Here is a 14526-nt window from a genome sequence, read left to right on the forward strand (position 1 = left end):
AGTTTATTACGAGTTAAAAATCGACTATGGACTTTCACTTTTAAGCAGAACTTTACCCAGGGACTTCGTTCTCTAAAACACACTGTCAATCATACTTGTTTATCAATCAAATCTAACCACAAGACTAAGCATGGTGGTACAATACGCTAGATAGATGCGTCGTTCATCCACCAACTTTCGCGCCAGCACAAAAGCGCCGCATTCCAAAGATAGATGTGTACCATGTATAGTTAATGGTAATGGTAATGTCGGGAGAAACAATAACGAGATCAGGCGACCAATCACAAGCCAGATTCATTTAAAGATGCATTACATCATGACCAATTTTAGTTAGGCCAGAAATTGGCCTAACTCTCCATAGAGTCCCATGTTAAAAATGTTAACCGCAATCCAAAGTCAGTAGTCCACTTGGGAAGCTAACATACAGAGGGAGTACGGTGACTGAAAAGATGATCAGTTGTGAGAATCTATCAATTGTGCACAAATTAATTAAATCAGAGTTTTAAGCTTAAATGCAATATCCAGAGTATGCACAATCATGACAATGGGACTACGGAGTAGTCTACAGTAAATACCATTTTATGTAACTTTTCAGCAGATAGCACTTTGGGCAAAGGCAAAACTGGTTTGGTGCTATCTTCCGTAAACAGCACTTCGGATAAAACTGATATGTTGCTATCTTCGGTAGATAACACTTTGAGTAAAACTGGTATGGTGCTATCTTCAGTAGATAGCACTTTGAGTAAAACTGATATATAATGGTGCTATCTTCAGCAGATAACACTTTGAGTAAAACTGTTTTGGTGCTATCTTCAGTAGATATCACTTCTGGTAAAACGGATATGGTGCTACCTTCAGTAGATAGCACTTAGCATAAACCAAAATAATCATTAGTGCTATCTTCAGTAGATAACAATAGGGTAAATCAGGTAAAACAGATATTTTATCTTTGATTTCATTTGGGCGGAAGATTATATTTTGTGGTATCTTCAGTAGATAGCACTTTGCATAAACCAAAACAATCATTAGTGCTATCTTCAGTAGATAACAATAGGGTAAATCAGGTAAAACAGATATTTTATCTTTGATTTCATTTGGGCGGAAGATTATATTTTGTTGTATCTTTAGTAGATAGCACTTAATTAAAACTTCAGTAGATAGCACTTTGAATAAAACTGGTTTGGGGCTATCTTGAGTAGATATCACTTTGTGTAAAACTATTTTGGTGCTATCTTCAGTAGATAGCACTTTGAGTAAAACTGATATGGTGCTATCTTCAGTATATAGCACTTTGCATAAAACTGGTAGGGTGCTATCTTAAGTAGATAGCACTTTGAATAAAACTGTTTTGGTGCTATCTTCAGTATATACCACTTTGCATAAAACTGGTATGGTGTTATCTTCAGTAGATAGCACTTCTGGTAAAACTGGTATGGGTGCTATCTTTCATAAATGACACTTTGGATGAAACTGATATTTTGCTATATTCAGTAGAAACTGGTTTGGTGATATCTTCAGTAGATAACACTTTGAGTAAAACTGATATGGTGCTATCTTCAGTAGATAGCACTTAGAGTAAAACTGATATATAATGGTGCTATCTTCCATAAATAGTACTTTGGATAAAACTGATATGTTGCTATCTTCAGTAGATAACACTTTGGGTAAAACTGGTTTGGTGCTATAGCACTTTGGACAAAACTAATATTTTGCTTTCTTCTGTAGATAACACTGGGTAAAACTGATATGGTACTGATACTTTGAGTAAAGCTGTTTTGGTGCTATCTTCAGTATATACCACTTTGCATAAAACTGGTATGGTGTTATCTTCAGTAGATAGCACTTCTGGTAAAACTGGTATGGGTGCTATCTTCCATAAATTACACTTTGGATGAAACTGATATTTTGCTATATTCAGTAGATAGCACTTTGCATAAAACTGGTTTGGTGATATCTTCAGTAGATAACACTTTGAGTAAAACTGATATGGTGCTATCTTCAGTAGATAGCACTTAGAGTAAAACTGGTATATAATGGTGCATCTTTCATAAATTGTACTTTAGATAAAACTGATATGTTGCTATCTTCAGCAGATAACACTTCAGTAGATAACACTTCTGGTAAAATTGGTATGGTGCTATCTTCTGTAAATAGCACTTTGAACAAAATTGATATGTTGCTATCTTCAGTAGATAACACCGGGGAAAACTGGTATGGTGCTATCTTCAGTAGATAGCACTTTGCATAAAACTGATTTTAAAACTGATATGGTGCTATCTTCAGTAGATAACACTTTGAGTAAAACTGGTATGGTGCTATCTTCAGTAAATAGCACTTTGGATAAAACTGATATGTTGCTATCTTCAGTAGATAACACTTTTTAGTAAAACTGGTTTGGTGCTATAGCACTTTGGACAAAACTAATATTCAGCTATCTTTAGTAGATAACACTGGGTAAAACTGATATGGTGCTATCTTCAGTAGATAGCACTTTGCATAAAATCTGGTAGGGTGCTATCTTTAGTAGATAGCACTTTGAGTTAAGCTGGCATGGTGCTATCTTCAGTAGATAGCACTTAGAGTAAAAGTGTTTTGGTGCTATCTTCAGTAGATAACACTTGGAGTAAAATTGGTATGGTACTATCTTTTAGTAGTTAGCACTTTGAGTTAAGCTGGTATGGTGCTATCGTCAGTAGATAGCACTTCTGGTAAACTTGGTATGGTGGTATTTTCTGTAAACAGCACTTCAGATAAAATTGATATGTTGCTATCTTCTTCAGTAGATAACACTGGTAAAACTGGTATGGTGCTATCTTCAGTAGATAACACTTTGGGTAAAACTGGTTTGGTGCTATCTTCAGTAGATACAGGGTATATCAAAATGATTGGTACCCATCAATAACCAGCGAGTATGGACAGTAAAGCCCCATCAAAATGGAATTTAACATTCACCTTATTTGTAGATTTGTAAAATGTCATAAAAGTATAAGTCATTTCAAAAGGATCTAATGTTGAATTTGAGAGAAGTAGGTGTTTCATTAGACGACAACGCTGATGGGTACCAATCATTTTGATACACCCTGTAGCACTTTTTCTAAAACATTGGTTTGCATTTTTTTTAAATAGTAGACAGAAAGTCGCTATTAATTTGAATACATTTGAATCACAAACATGAATAGTGGTACTATTCAGTTTTCATTTAGCACTTGACAGATGTTATGGCTTTTTAATAACATCCTTGAATATCATATCATACCACTCTATACAATATGGCAATAGCTTAGATCAACCTATAAAACCCTGAGATCAATTTTAAGACCAGAGTGATAACAAAATGTCATGAACTATCGCCCATGAAGCAGCAGCTAATTTGTAGGGAAATAAGATTGCGCTAGTACGTCGGTCGGTAAAGTCATTAATCTAATCTGGGGAGAATTGCTTCCACACCTAATAAGGTGGTAACCTGAAAAGCAATTATGGGAGGCTTATTAACTTGATCTTCAAATCACATGGCTTTACATTGCGCTCTACTATGTGTTTGTCTATTTATTCATGATAACCACAGTGTTAACATTGATACAGGTGTTATTGATTGGCTTAGCCTATAGGCCAAAAATAGTTTGGTTATCCGTTACTGACAGACTAAAGACTAATAGAAACTATAAATAGTATAATGTACAAAAAATACTGACTCTATGTTTTGACATTTTGGGAAAGAATGTTTCTAATTAAACATGTAACATTTTCAGTGTTTTAAAGCATGAGAAAAGTTATGTTACCTATTTGTGTCTTCTTCAGGCTACACAGTTTTGAAGAAATAAAATGTTGTATTGTTATCGGGTTCTTATACATTGGTAAAGTGTTTAACTCTGGTGTGTGAGTGGCAGTATGTATTTGCACCCTGCAATCATAAAGGATTACTGTTTTGTAACAGTTTGCTGCACAAAGACCTGACAAACAACATACAAAGATCATTATAGGACACTGCACCTGTACAGAGCTATGTCTCTTTATGATATAAACAGAGCCACGCTATTGCAAATTTTCACACACTTCGCATTAAATTTGTAATTGTAAAGTCATTTTAGTAGCAGATCAGCGGGACAATTTAGAAATGTTGCCCCCCCTTAGCTCAGTGGCCCCCGGATGCTAAATGTTTAAAGGAAAAACTTAGGCCATTGTGGTCAGTGACTTCCTGTAAAGCACAATAATCTCATGAAATTGCACTTAAAACATCCAAGGCTTTATCCTGACTAAGACTGACTACAGATACAAAAAGCTTTGATACCCAACCTACTCTTCTTAGAAATTTTGTTGGAGAGTATCCAAATGTTTTTGTTCAATTGCCCTTATTTGAAAAAAATGAAACAATCCCTTGAAATCAAACTGGAAATAGTTATTCTTCCATTCTTTTGAGTAAAATTGATGACTACCCTCTCTCATGTGGTTTCGGGATTGGATGTACAGCTGCTGGGAATAGAAAATGTACTTCCCCATTGCATTAGTTTTTCCTTTGAATACTGCATTATCAAGAGGGATTGTGATTGACTATTGTCTTAAAAGGTGTACTTTGATCTAATTTAGCAGTTTTAAAGAGGAAATAAATCATTCACATCATAGAATTACACCCATCATTGTCATCAGTACTTTTTTACATATAAAATCTGTATACTATTATTTACTGTATCAGTTGGCGCATCTGGCAAAACAAAAGGTGCAGAAAATGAATGGCAAATCCCTCACACTGCGCCTCTGAATAATAAAAAAATACCACTCTGGAATTTTTACCATCAGTGAGTAGGTGATGAGGCAACTGTTTCAAATGCATCTTTAAACATGTGCATATGTATGCCAGGGGTTTGCAAACACTTGCGATTTGAAGCTGCACCCAATGAACTGTGCACTTACATCACTGATTCGTCAAGAGTAACAAATCTCTTGACTGTTTTACATCTTGCTCTTCCTTTCAGTATCTCATTCTCTCTCTCTCCATCCCTCTCACTAACTTATTTTGATTATATAGGTAAATGCTACTTTGATAACCCTTTTCTGGGTTCCTCTGCCCTTCTTACCCGGGGTTCACTCCCATTGTGGCCTATACATAGGTATGTCACAGTGGCTGCACAATAATTCTGTCATACTGTGCACGCATACATAACAGTGAATCAAAGCGCGTATCAAAGTTGGCCAATTTTGAAAACATACATGTCAAAAAACGATTTCCTCGTTATGTTTCATTGATCACAATAATTTGTCTTTTTAATATATGGTAGGTGAAACATTTCCTATATCACTATCAACTCCGCCGAAATTAAACACTGCCTAGTTTAAGAGTTAAGACCTGTTTTATGAATTTTTTTAGATCGTCCATAAATCAATAAATATAGGTCTCTCGAAATAGAGGACCTAGTACCACCGGTCTGAAATACCAGTGTTTGTTATCATGTATTTTTTTTCCTTGGACAATGAGTGAAACACTTCCCTATACCAATTGAAAACTCGGTGCACTTAGGCAATTAACTGCAGTTTCTTTATTCAACATCACAGCAGGTTCATATTTGACAAAATCATGCTGTATGAATAAAACATAAATAAATCATTGAAAAAAGTAAAAATTACATATGCCTAATTAACATAAGAATGGCATAAATATATAATTAGATGTAATTAGCTAATTTGCATAATTAATGACTTTTTGTGTATTTTTTGTTACCAAATGAAAGAACTTTGGGTACTTATGTGTGCAAAAAAAACCGCATCCTCATATCATGTACGGTTCTCTGTTGGCATTATTTTTGCATATTAATTAGCTGGACTGGTCATTTTTTAAGCTTTTATTTGTCTGCAGATTGGTCAAAATGGCTAAAATTGTATATTTGGTGGATTTATTACATTTATTCGAGGAGAGATTTTTTAATCTTGTTTTCTTTAACGAAGTCCGCAAAGATACGCAATTAATCTGTGATACTTAAATCAATGCTACCTTTTCAAGTAAGTGTCCGAATAAGCATTACAAATCCCAAAAATTACCATTTTGCCATTTATAGCAATTTGTGGCAGGTTTTCACCCGATGGCCGGGTATCTTCAAGTTGAGGTTACATCACTTTGCATTATCCGATTTCAATTCTGTTTTTGTTTTTGAAGCATTCATAACGATGATTCAATTAAAAGCGTCAAATAACATGTTTCTGCTGCGCTTATTTTTGGGGTGATATACCTACTATACACCATCCGCGATAATCAACTTTTGAAAAGCACCCTAAACAAGGATTTAACCCTTGGCTAAAACGATACCCTAAGCAGGTAACACGCGCCTCTAAACAGGGATTTTATTCCTTGCATCAAATTGCATACCCTAAATTTAATTTCCGCATAGTAGCAATTGCAATTTTGCTACCCTTTTTTCTAATTTTTCATGTTTTTGACACCCTGGGTAGGCGTATCGTGCCTACCCACGAAAAACTACCCTTTTTACGCGTTTTCGCCAGCGCATAGGGCGCTGGTACCTAATTCTGAGATGGGGTTTGTGTACACTAAAGATTAGCTAAGATTATAGCCTTCTTCTATTGGTATGAATTATTTTTTTACTTCTCGTGGTGGAAATGTTTTTGATGTCTGCTAATTCGATTTGCAAGGAAAAGAATGTATGTTTTGCCGTTTCAACGAACGAAAAAGATTGAGTATTGCCAAAGTTATGTTTGAATTAATTATGACTTAAAAAGTTATCATAGGTTAGGCCTACACATATAAACATAAACTTGTTCAGCAATCAGCATATCAAAAAAATGACATGGTCAAAGCGGGGAATGATCACGAGGTCATATCAGTGGACTACTGATAGCATGATGTTTGGTTGCCTGTGAGTGCATAATTGATATGTTGATAACAGATCTAATAATGTTGTGGAATCAAAATCTTCATTATATGGACCACATTGAAGTCAAAGTAATTATCTATCCTATCCTGTATCGTTTTATGGATAAAATTGACTCAAAATGTTATTGATGATATTATTGCTATCTTTAACATCAGTTTTGTCTTTTCAACGGAAAAATCCGATTGAAAATAAAGTTTTTAGGGCTAGCTATAATATTGAACAATATATCCCATATTTTGACATGCACTTATAGAAAATAAATAAATTATTGTCTTACTTTATAAATGATAAATACTGTAAAATGACACATAACTAAAGTGAGGCCAATTTCTATCTTTTTTATTTGATTCATAAAATTACATTCAACAAAATGATTGAAGACTGAGAAAACACACAATGCAGATTACAGAATGGAGTAGGTAAGATGCCATGTCCATAGCTTTGCAGGAGTTTCGGACTAACAATCAACACATTCAAAAAATACAGTTTAAAAGTGAAGATTGTAGTGAATGATCAGTCCTTTATCATGTGCTTGCCACTATCTACTTTATAGTAAACTATACATTGCGAAATAATATAAAATTATTTTAAAATAAAATGTGCATGTAAGTTGAGTTAACATAGCCAATTAACTAACAACTGCAGTGTATTTCTTGATTTTTATAATAAGCATGGGTAAAAAGCAGTAAAGACAAAAATACAGAACAATTTGGAGTAATGAATTAAAGAGTTGACAGGAGTTATAGGAGTTAATGTGTTTTGCTGTTTCAGTGTGCATGTTCTCACCATTGATGGTTTGGTGAACTGTCATGTAACATGGATGTAAGCGTGATCCTAAAAATGCCTTTCACGGTGACCCAAACTATTTACAAGACCTCTTCTGCATTGACGCTGGCCTTCCCTTTTAAAGGGAATTTTTATTATTATCGCGGATGGTGTACAGGCCACAATGGGAGTGACCCCCCGGGCCTTCTTAAGACACCAAAGTTTGCTAAATTGTAACTCTTGATACCCTGTACCCAGTAAACAGTTTGTCAAGCCAAATATTAGTTCTCAATGCCACAATTTTTGAAAGAAAACCAGTTCCTATTCACCATCTTAGTATCCTACTTTTAAAAACATGTACTAACAAAGAAAAGTTGCCATCCTCATTTCAACTTCTTCCTCTCACTGTCTCTTTTCCCAATAGATGCATTTAAAATTAAATTGAAATAAATTGCAATTAATCACATTTAAAGCAGCAAATTCATATATCATGTTTTAATAATGGATACAACCATGCATTCAAAACCAGTGATTATGCAATAAAATGTTGCTTGCATCATACATCATAATCCCTCTTCGTGCCATTGTCAAATTTAGTCATCAACTTTTACCTTTTGTTTCATAATTTAGTTAAAAATCTCTCATTACATGTTTATGTGAATTAATTGCAAGATGCCTGTTACTGGGTAAGTTGGATTTTGTTCAGGGAGAAAGGGAGATGCATGCTGCTGCTCTATTACATATTGTCCCAGTACCTTGTGGAATATATCATATCATCTAGCCACAAGCAAATTTATCTCCACTTAAAGTCGATCTGAAAATGAATACCTATTTCAGGAAGTAAATTTGTTACTCTACATACTCATCATGAATATGCACCGACATGGCAAAGCATGTGGTACGTATGTTAGGTATTTTATGAGCAATGTATTTTGAGAGCACACCTATGTGATGTGATACAAACTGAGTCTTGTTTGAATCACAATCAGTGAACTGTGTTTATTATTATGCAATATACCTATTGCATTGTAGGGAGGAATTTCGGCACAAATTGACTTCCGAGTATTTCAAACTACATTATGCTAAATAATTTTCATAACTTTCTGATCCAGGACTAAATGGTACCTTTTACTGGTATTTTGTTGGTGTAGTTCGTCCTTCAGTAAAATCCCCAATGGCATTATAACAAGAAGTGGCAACAGAGTAAGTTCATACAAGCATTAAAAATCAAGAAACCCTTATGACCTCCTCTATAACCATCAGCATCCCCCCACAGGATTGAATTTGCTCTTCTCTCATCTTCTGTAGTTTTGTTTCATCACAATATTCAATTTTCTTGGAATCTTTCATAAAAGCCGCTGCCCTGTTGCCTGCCCCAGAGGATATGCACATATGGACGGATACCTGTAGTACCATCTTCCCCCATAGCATCCATTGTTTACCATGTAATTTACGCATTTACTGTCTTCCATTTGAAGCACTCTTCACGCTAAGTAAATACCCTTGGAATTTAAAAAGTACATGTCAGGTGGATGGTCACCTCTGCAATATTGAAAAAGTATACTACAATCATCTATAAACAAATACTGTCAAGTTAGGGTGACCTAATTTTCCAGCAAAAAAAAAGAGTAAGAACACCTTGGAAAAATTCTTCACTGCCATTAGGAAGATAAAAGCCATATTGTAATGTTTGCTGAGGAGAACACACTAACATTCTCTGCAAAAATCAATGCTATAGGTGCTGTAGTTTTGTCAAAATCCAAGATTTCAATGAAGCCCAGTAATCGTTGTTTAATTATTACGATAGAAATATTAGTCGAACATCATCTACGGAACATGCGCAATGTTCATTCATAACACAGTATGTACATGGCGTGCAGGATGATCATACACACATCAAAGGACAGTGCCACCACACGACCGACGGAGTGACATGCACTGGCGACATCGGCATTTGTAGTAAATTCCAATTTTCTGTGCTTTACCTCAGTTGTTCGGCTCAAAATTAAAAGTGGACATATCTGACAGTAAAAAAGCTAACATTATATGGAAAAGAAAGCTAACATTTTATGGAAAAGAAATACTAATCTATTTTTATGGAAATGCTACTCTGACCAACAACTCATGAAACCAAAATTGTGAGTAGCTTCTGTAATCATAAGTTTTCAAGCTGGTATCTTTCTTAATGTGCAACGTATACAAATTTCTAGGAATTATACTACTAAAAGCCATTAAGGGGGTACTACACCCATTGATTTTTTTTGTGCATTTATTTGCATTTTGTGAAGAAAAAAAAAAAAAAAAATTGGACAAAGTGGTATGCAAAATGAAGGGGCAAATCTTCTCGTTTTATTGGTGGTATCGGTATCAATGTAGCTTACATGCTTTTACAGATAGAAGCCAAAAGGAGGTACATCACTGATGATTTAAATTCACTTCATTTTGGAAAGCTTACTATCAACGGATTTCGTTAAAATTTTGGATATGTGTTGCTAACACATTAGGGAAATAAAGTTGATATGTAAAATGGGAATAAGTGGTTCCTGATTTCTTTTATGACTTCATGAACTTGGTGCTCCACAACTATCAAAAAAGGAACTGGTTAAAATGCTTCTATTTTCAATGTTGAGCTATATTTTGTATTTTTAACTTGCGACATTATTGCACTGAAACTTAATTAAGCCATAGGTAACAGGTTACAACAACCATACTACAGCAATGATGAAAAAATTGTATTTCTTGTCACCTATACAACCATATTGGGTAGTTTTCCGTAAGCTTACCTTTTGTGATTTTGGTAACTATTTTATATTTATTTGTGAAATCCGTCTCAACTAGGCATTCTAAATTGTACTCACCATTTACATCCCAAGGTATATTAGTATATCCACCATGCACTTCTCGATATATATCCAGTTAAAGACAGAATATCAAAATTATGCCTCATATGATATCACAGACTCTCACATGTGTATTCAAAATTGATGCTTAAATTTGACCTGAACCAATTGACCTATAACCTGACATACGGTGACCTAATAGCCTTTTCTTCTCCTAACAACTAATGACTATGCATCTATTGTATAAGTGTGTATTTAATTTATTCAGTGTTATATCATGGTAGGTATTTTGCATGCACCACTATAGATTTTCTATAGAGAGTATAACAAAGGATTTAATGTATTCTATTCATGTACCCTACTTGAACATTTTGAAAAGAATAAATTATGGTTTGTTATGAAACACAGATCTGAGTTACTAGGTTACAGTAAACAAAAAATATATAGGGTTAAAATGACTTACTAAAATGGTTGAAAGTCACTTTATATGTAGATATATTTTATAAGTTAAGGACATGAGGTGATAAACATATATATGTACTTAATAAATTTGCAAGAAAAAAAAGAAGAGGGGTACTGATGAAAATCGGGGTATTATATCGCCTTAAAGCAATAAAATCATTATCCAAATTATTATTTTATAATCAATAAACCGCAAAACAAGTTTGACTAGCTCCTGTATGTCGTTATAGTAATTCTAACTAGAAGCTATTTGAAGACATGCAGCTTTCTTTCCGCTTACACTATGGCTTTCTAGAAATTATAATATATTAGATCCTACTGACAGCTGCTCATATAATATCGCATCATTAGCCCATCTAATCAATGTCAATATGAATTTTGTAGGGCATTCAATTGAAAGGTATGGGCTGCAAAATACAAATTTTACATTAAAGGCACATGTTGTTAGGTATGTGCATTTGAATCACATGACTCAACAGTTCGAACAATGTGGTTAATAATGCTAGTCTGTAAAAAAATATGCAACTGCAGATTATTTTCAACAGCTTCTCCCCTTCATATTTTGTCCAAATAACTCTTAAAACTCCTAGTCAATTTGACAAGATTTCTAGGCAAATAAGATCTCACTAGAATTTCCGAGTCAAATTAGACCTGATTCATACACTCCTAGATAGTAAGAACCAATCAGAGCAAACGTTAGTAAATTACTAGCCATGTTCATGTTTCTTGCGGGAGGATGCATTTATATTTGCTTGCATTTTCCAACATTTTTAGTGACAAATTTGTAATAAAAATAGCAAAAATCGTGGGATTTTAGTCGTGTATGAAATATGTTAATAAATGGGTATCACTTGTTGCTCGAGAAATTGTACAAAATAATGCACTTTTACTGAGATGTTGATGCGTCTAATGCATGAGCGCCGAAGGGGGAGTGCATTAGACGAATCAACATCTCAGTAAAAGTGCATTATTTTGTACAATTTGACTCTCAACAAGTGATACACATTTATTAACCTATAATTCTAGACATGATTTTGGTCTAATTTGATCATGGTAAGACTAGTGAGATCTAATTTCACTTGAAATCTAGTCAAATCGTCTAGTTTTCTAGAGTGAATTTCAGTACAACTATTTCTGCTGGCTGTTTTTTTTCATATAATTATGGCTATTTTAAATCAAAATCTGATTATGCTCTCATTTACAGAGCTTGCAAGAATTATTACAGAATTAATTTGTATAACATTTTAAGCAATTATGAGGTTTAACAGCATCATCATCAAAGCCTTCAGCAATATTAGTATTATATTATTACACTGAACAGATTGAATAGAAATTTGTAAGTGCAACACACTAATGACAAGAAATAAATCACTTCATCACTACATGCAGTATAAATTTAGTTGGAAGTTATATCAAAATGCATATTGAAGCTTATTAAGACGAGTAGGATGGTAGTTTTTTTCCAGTTTTAACCATTTAACTAAAAAATTGCAGTGTATGTCTTAATATTTTATACATTGATCTTATAGGAAATGAGTCAAGGAAGCCAATAATTCTATTTATATTCCCACATGTCTTGCAGTTCTTTAGTTTAGGCCAATAATACATCAAAATAAAAGTTTGGGGGATTTTCTCTCTCGTAAAAAATTATGAATATGGTGAAGAAATGACATCCCTTGTAACAAGGCTTGGGATTTCCTTAATAGAATCCATACCATTCCTCTTGTAAGTCAGCTTTATTTGTCTCAATATATTTTGAGCGCAAACACCGCTTAGTTCAAGCTCCCCTCTAACCCGCCTTAATTTCCAGGATTCAATGATGTTACTGCAGCAATTTAGCAACAATAATAATTGTCCTACTTAAACTTAGCTTGCAGCACCTCAAGGAACTCTTCCATTTGTAAGCATTAAGACACAGTAGTATATTTATATAATTGAAAGTAATTTTCTTTTTTGTATTGACATCATACAATGATTTTTAATGAGCACTTCATTGATCCAAAAATTAATACAATCGTAATTATGCTCTTCCATGCAATATTCAATTTGTTGCTTTCTGTGTTGAAATCAACCAAATTATAATTGCCAAGATTTGCATGATTTGAGGGATTTTAAAAATCTGACATTTTAGAAATGGACTACTTGGAAGTTGTTATTATAGCTATGCATACCAGTTTGCTGCAGCTCCAAACAAAGATTTTCGGCATCTTTTAGCATCACTGCCTTGATCTGTCTAGATGAAAATTTATAATACAATAATTTTGAAAATGAACTTCCTAAGATTTAGGGTGCAATTTCAGGCTTTTTTGTATACTTTTGGGTTGCATTTTTAAGAAAAATGGTTTAGAGATGGATGCCTTTTCAAAATTATCTTAAATATCTGGTGCTGATATATAGTGCTGATTTTTTATTGTTTTTCACAAAAATTTGAAAAAATAATAATAGAAAATGATATTTTGGGTTGCTTTTTTTTTTCAAATTTGGTATATTTGGGGGATATGTTTTCAGTATCTCAGCCACACATCCCTACCACTCAAGAACACCCTCCTCCTGGGTACTTACCAAGATTCATACGAATAGATCCAACATCTGGTTAATTCACATGCAAAGAAAAACACATAAAATGCACATATCAGTTTAACTATATATATCAACATGCACATACTGAGTAAAGTTTTATTCAGATTTCCTTTAACAAATTAAGCGTACTGCTAGCTAGACTACCCCGTAGTCCACTTGCCCATTGTGCATACTCTGGATATTGTATTTAAGCTTAAAACTCTGATTTAATTAATGTGTGCACAATTGATAGATTTTCACATCTGATCAGTCACCCTACTCCCTCTGTTTGTTAGCTTCCCAAGTGGACTACTGACATTGCCTTGCGGTTAAGATTTTTAACACGGGACTCTATGGAGAGTTAGGCCAATTTCTGGCCTAACTAAAATTGGGCATGATGTAATGCATCTTTAAATGGATCTGCCTTGTGATTGGTCGACCATACCTCGCTATGGTTTAAATCGTCTGGGCCCGCGCCATAACCATTGCGGCGCTTTTGTGTAGACGCTGAAAGTTAATCTCTCATCAAACATCTAGCTGCGTTTGTGGTTAATGGACTGATAAACAAGTATGCTTGACAGTGTGTTTTTAGAGAGCAAAGTCCAGGGGGTAAAGTTCTGCTTACAATTCAAAGTTCATAGTCGAAATTTCGGGGTTCGCTATCAATAAACTGGTAGATTTATGCAAGATAATGTTGCATTCAATTACTTTTATTGTCACTAATCGCCTGATATTTTTAACTCTTTATGACCATTTTACTATTGAATACTTTAATTTTAATAAACATCAGTATAATTTTGAGTTCAACGAAATGGGTTCATCATGACTAATAATAACATATTTTTAATAAAATTCGACCATGGCATAGTCTAACTGCTAGCCGTCCAGCGCGTATTATTTGCACATGGTCCAATGCACACGCTTGACGTCGCGCACGTAGGCCTATACATGATGGTTAAGCTGTCAAAGGAAATCTGAATAAGACTTTAGTTAAGTTTATTCTACTATCAACACACACAAAT

At 34.1% G+C, this 14526-nt stretch overlaps 1 protein-coding gene across 2 annotated transcripts in view; it reads right to left on the minus strand.

The window, feature by feature from the left end:
* LOC140154980 (high-affinity lysophosphatidic acid receptor-like) overlaps positions 1-14526 on the minus strand; it is an 85438-nt gene that overhangs the window by 46507 nt on the left and 24405 nt on the right. The window contains exon 3 of one of the 2 annotated variants that reach the window (XM_072177643.1): positions 13508-13534. The exons of the other annotated variant lie outside the window; for it this stretch is intronic. Within the exon in view, the coding sequence (XP_072033744.1) occupies positions 13508-13534 (27 nt within the window). The remainder of the gene's footprint in view (positions 1-13507; positions 13535-14526) is intronic. 2 annotated transcript variants of the gene reach the window in all.

The sequence above is a fragment of the Amphiura filiformis genome, chromosome 6, assembly GCF_039555335.1.
Source record: "Amphiura filiformis chromosome 6, Afil_fr2py, whole genome shotgun sequence".
Classification (NCBI taxonomy): Eukaryota; Metazoa; Echinodermata; class Ophiuroidea; order Amphilepidida; family Amphiuridae; genus Amphiura; species Amphiura filiformis.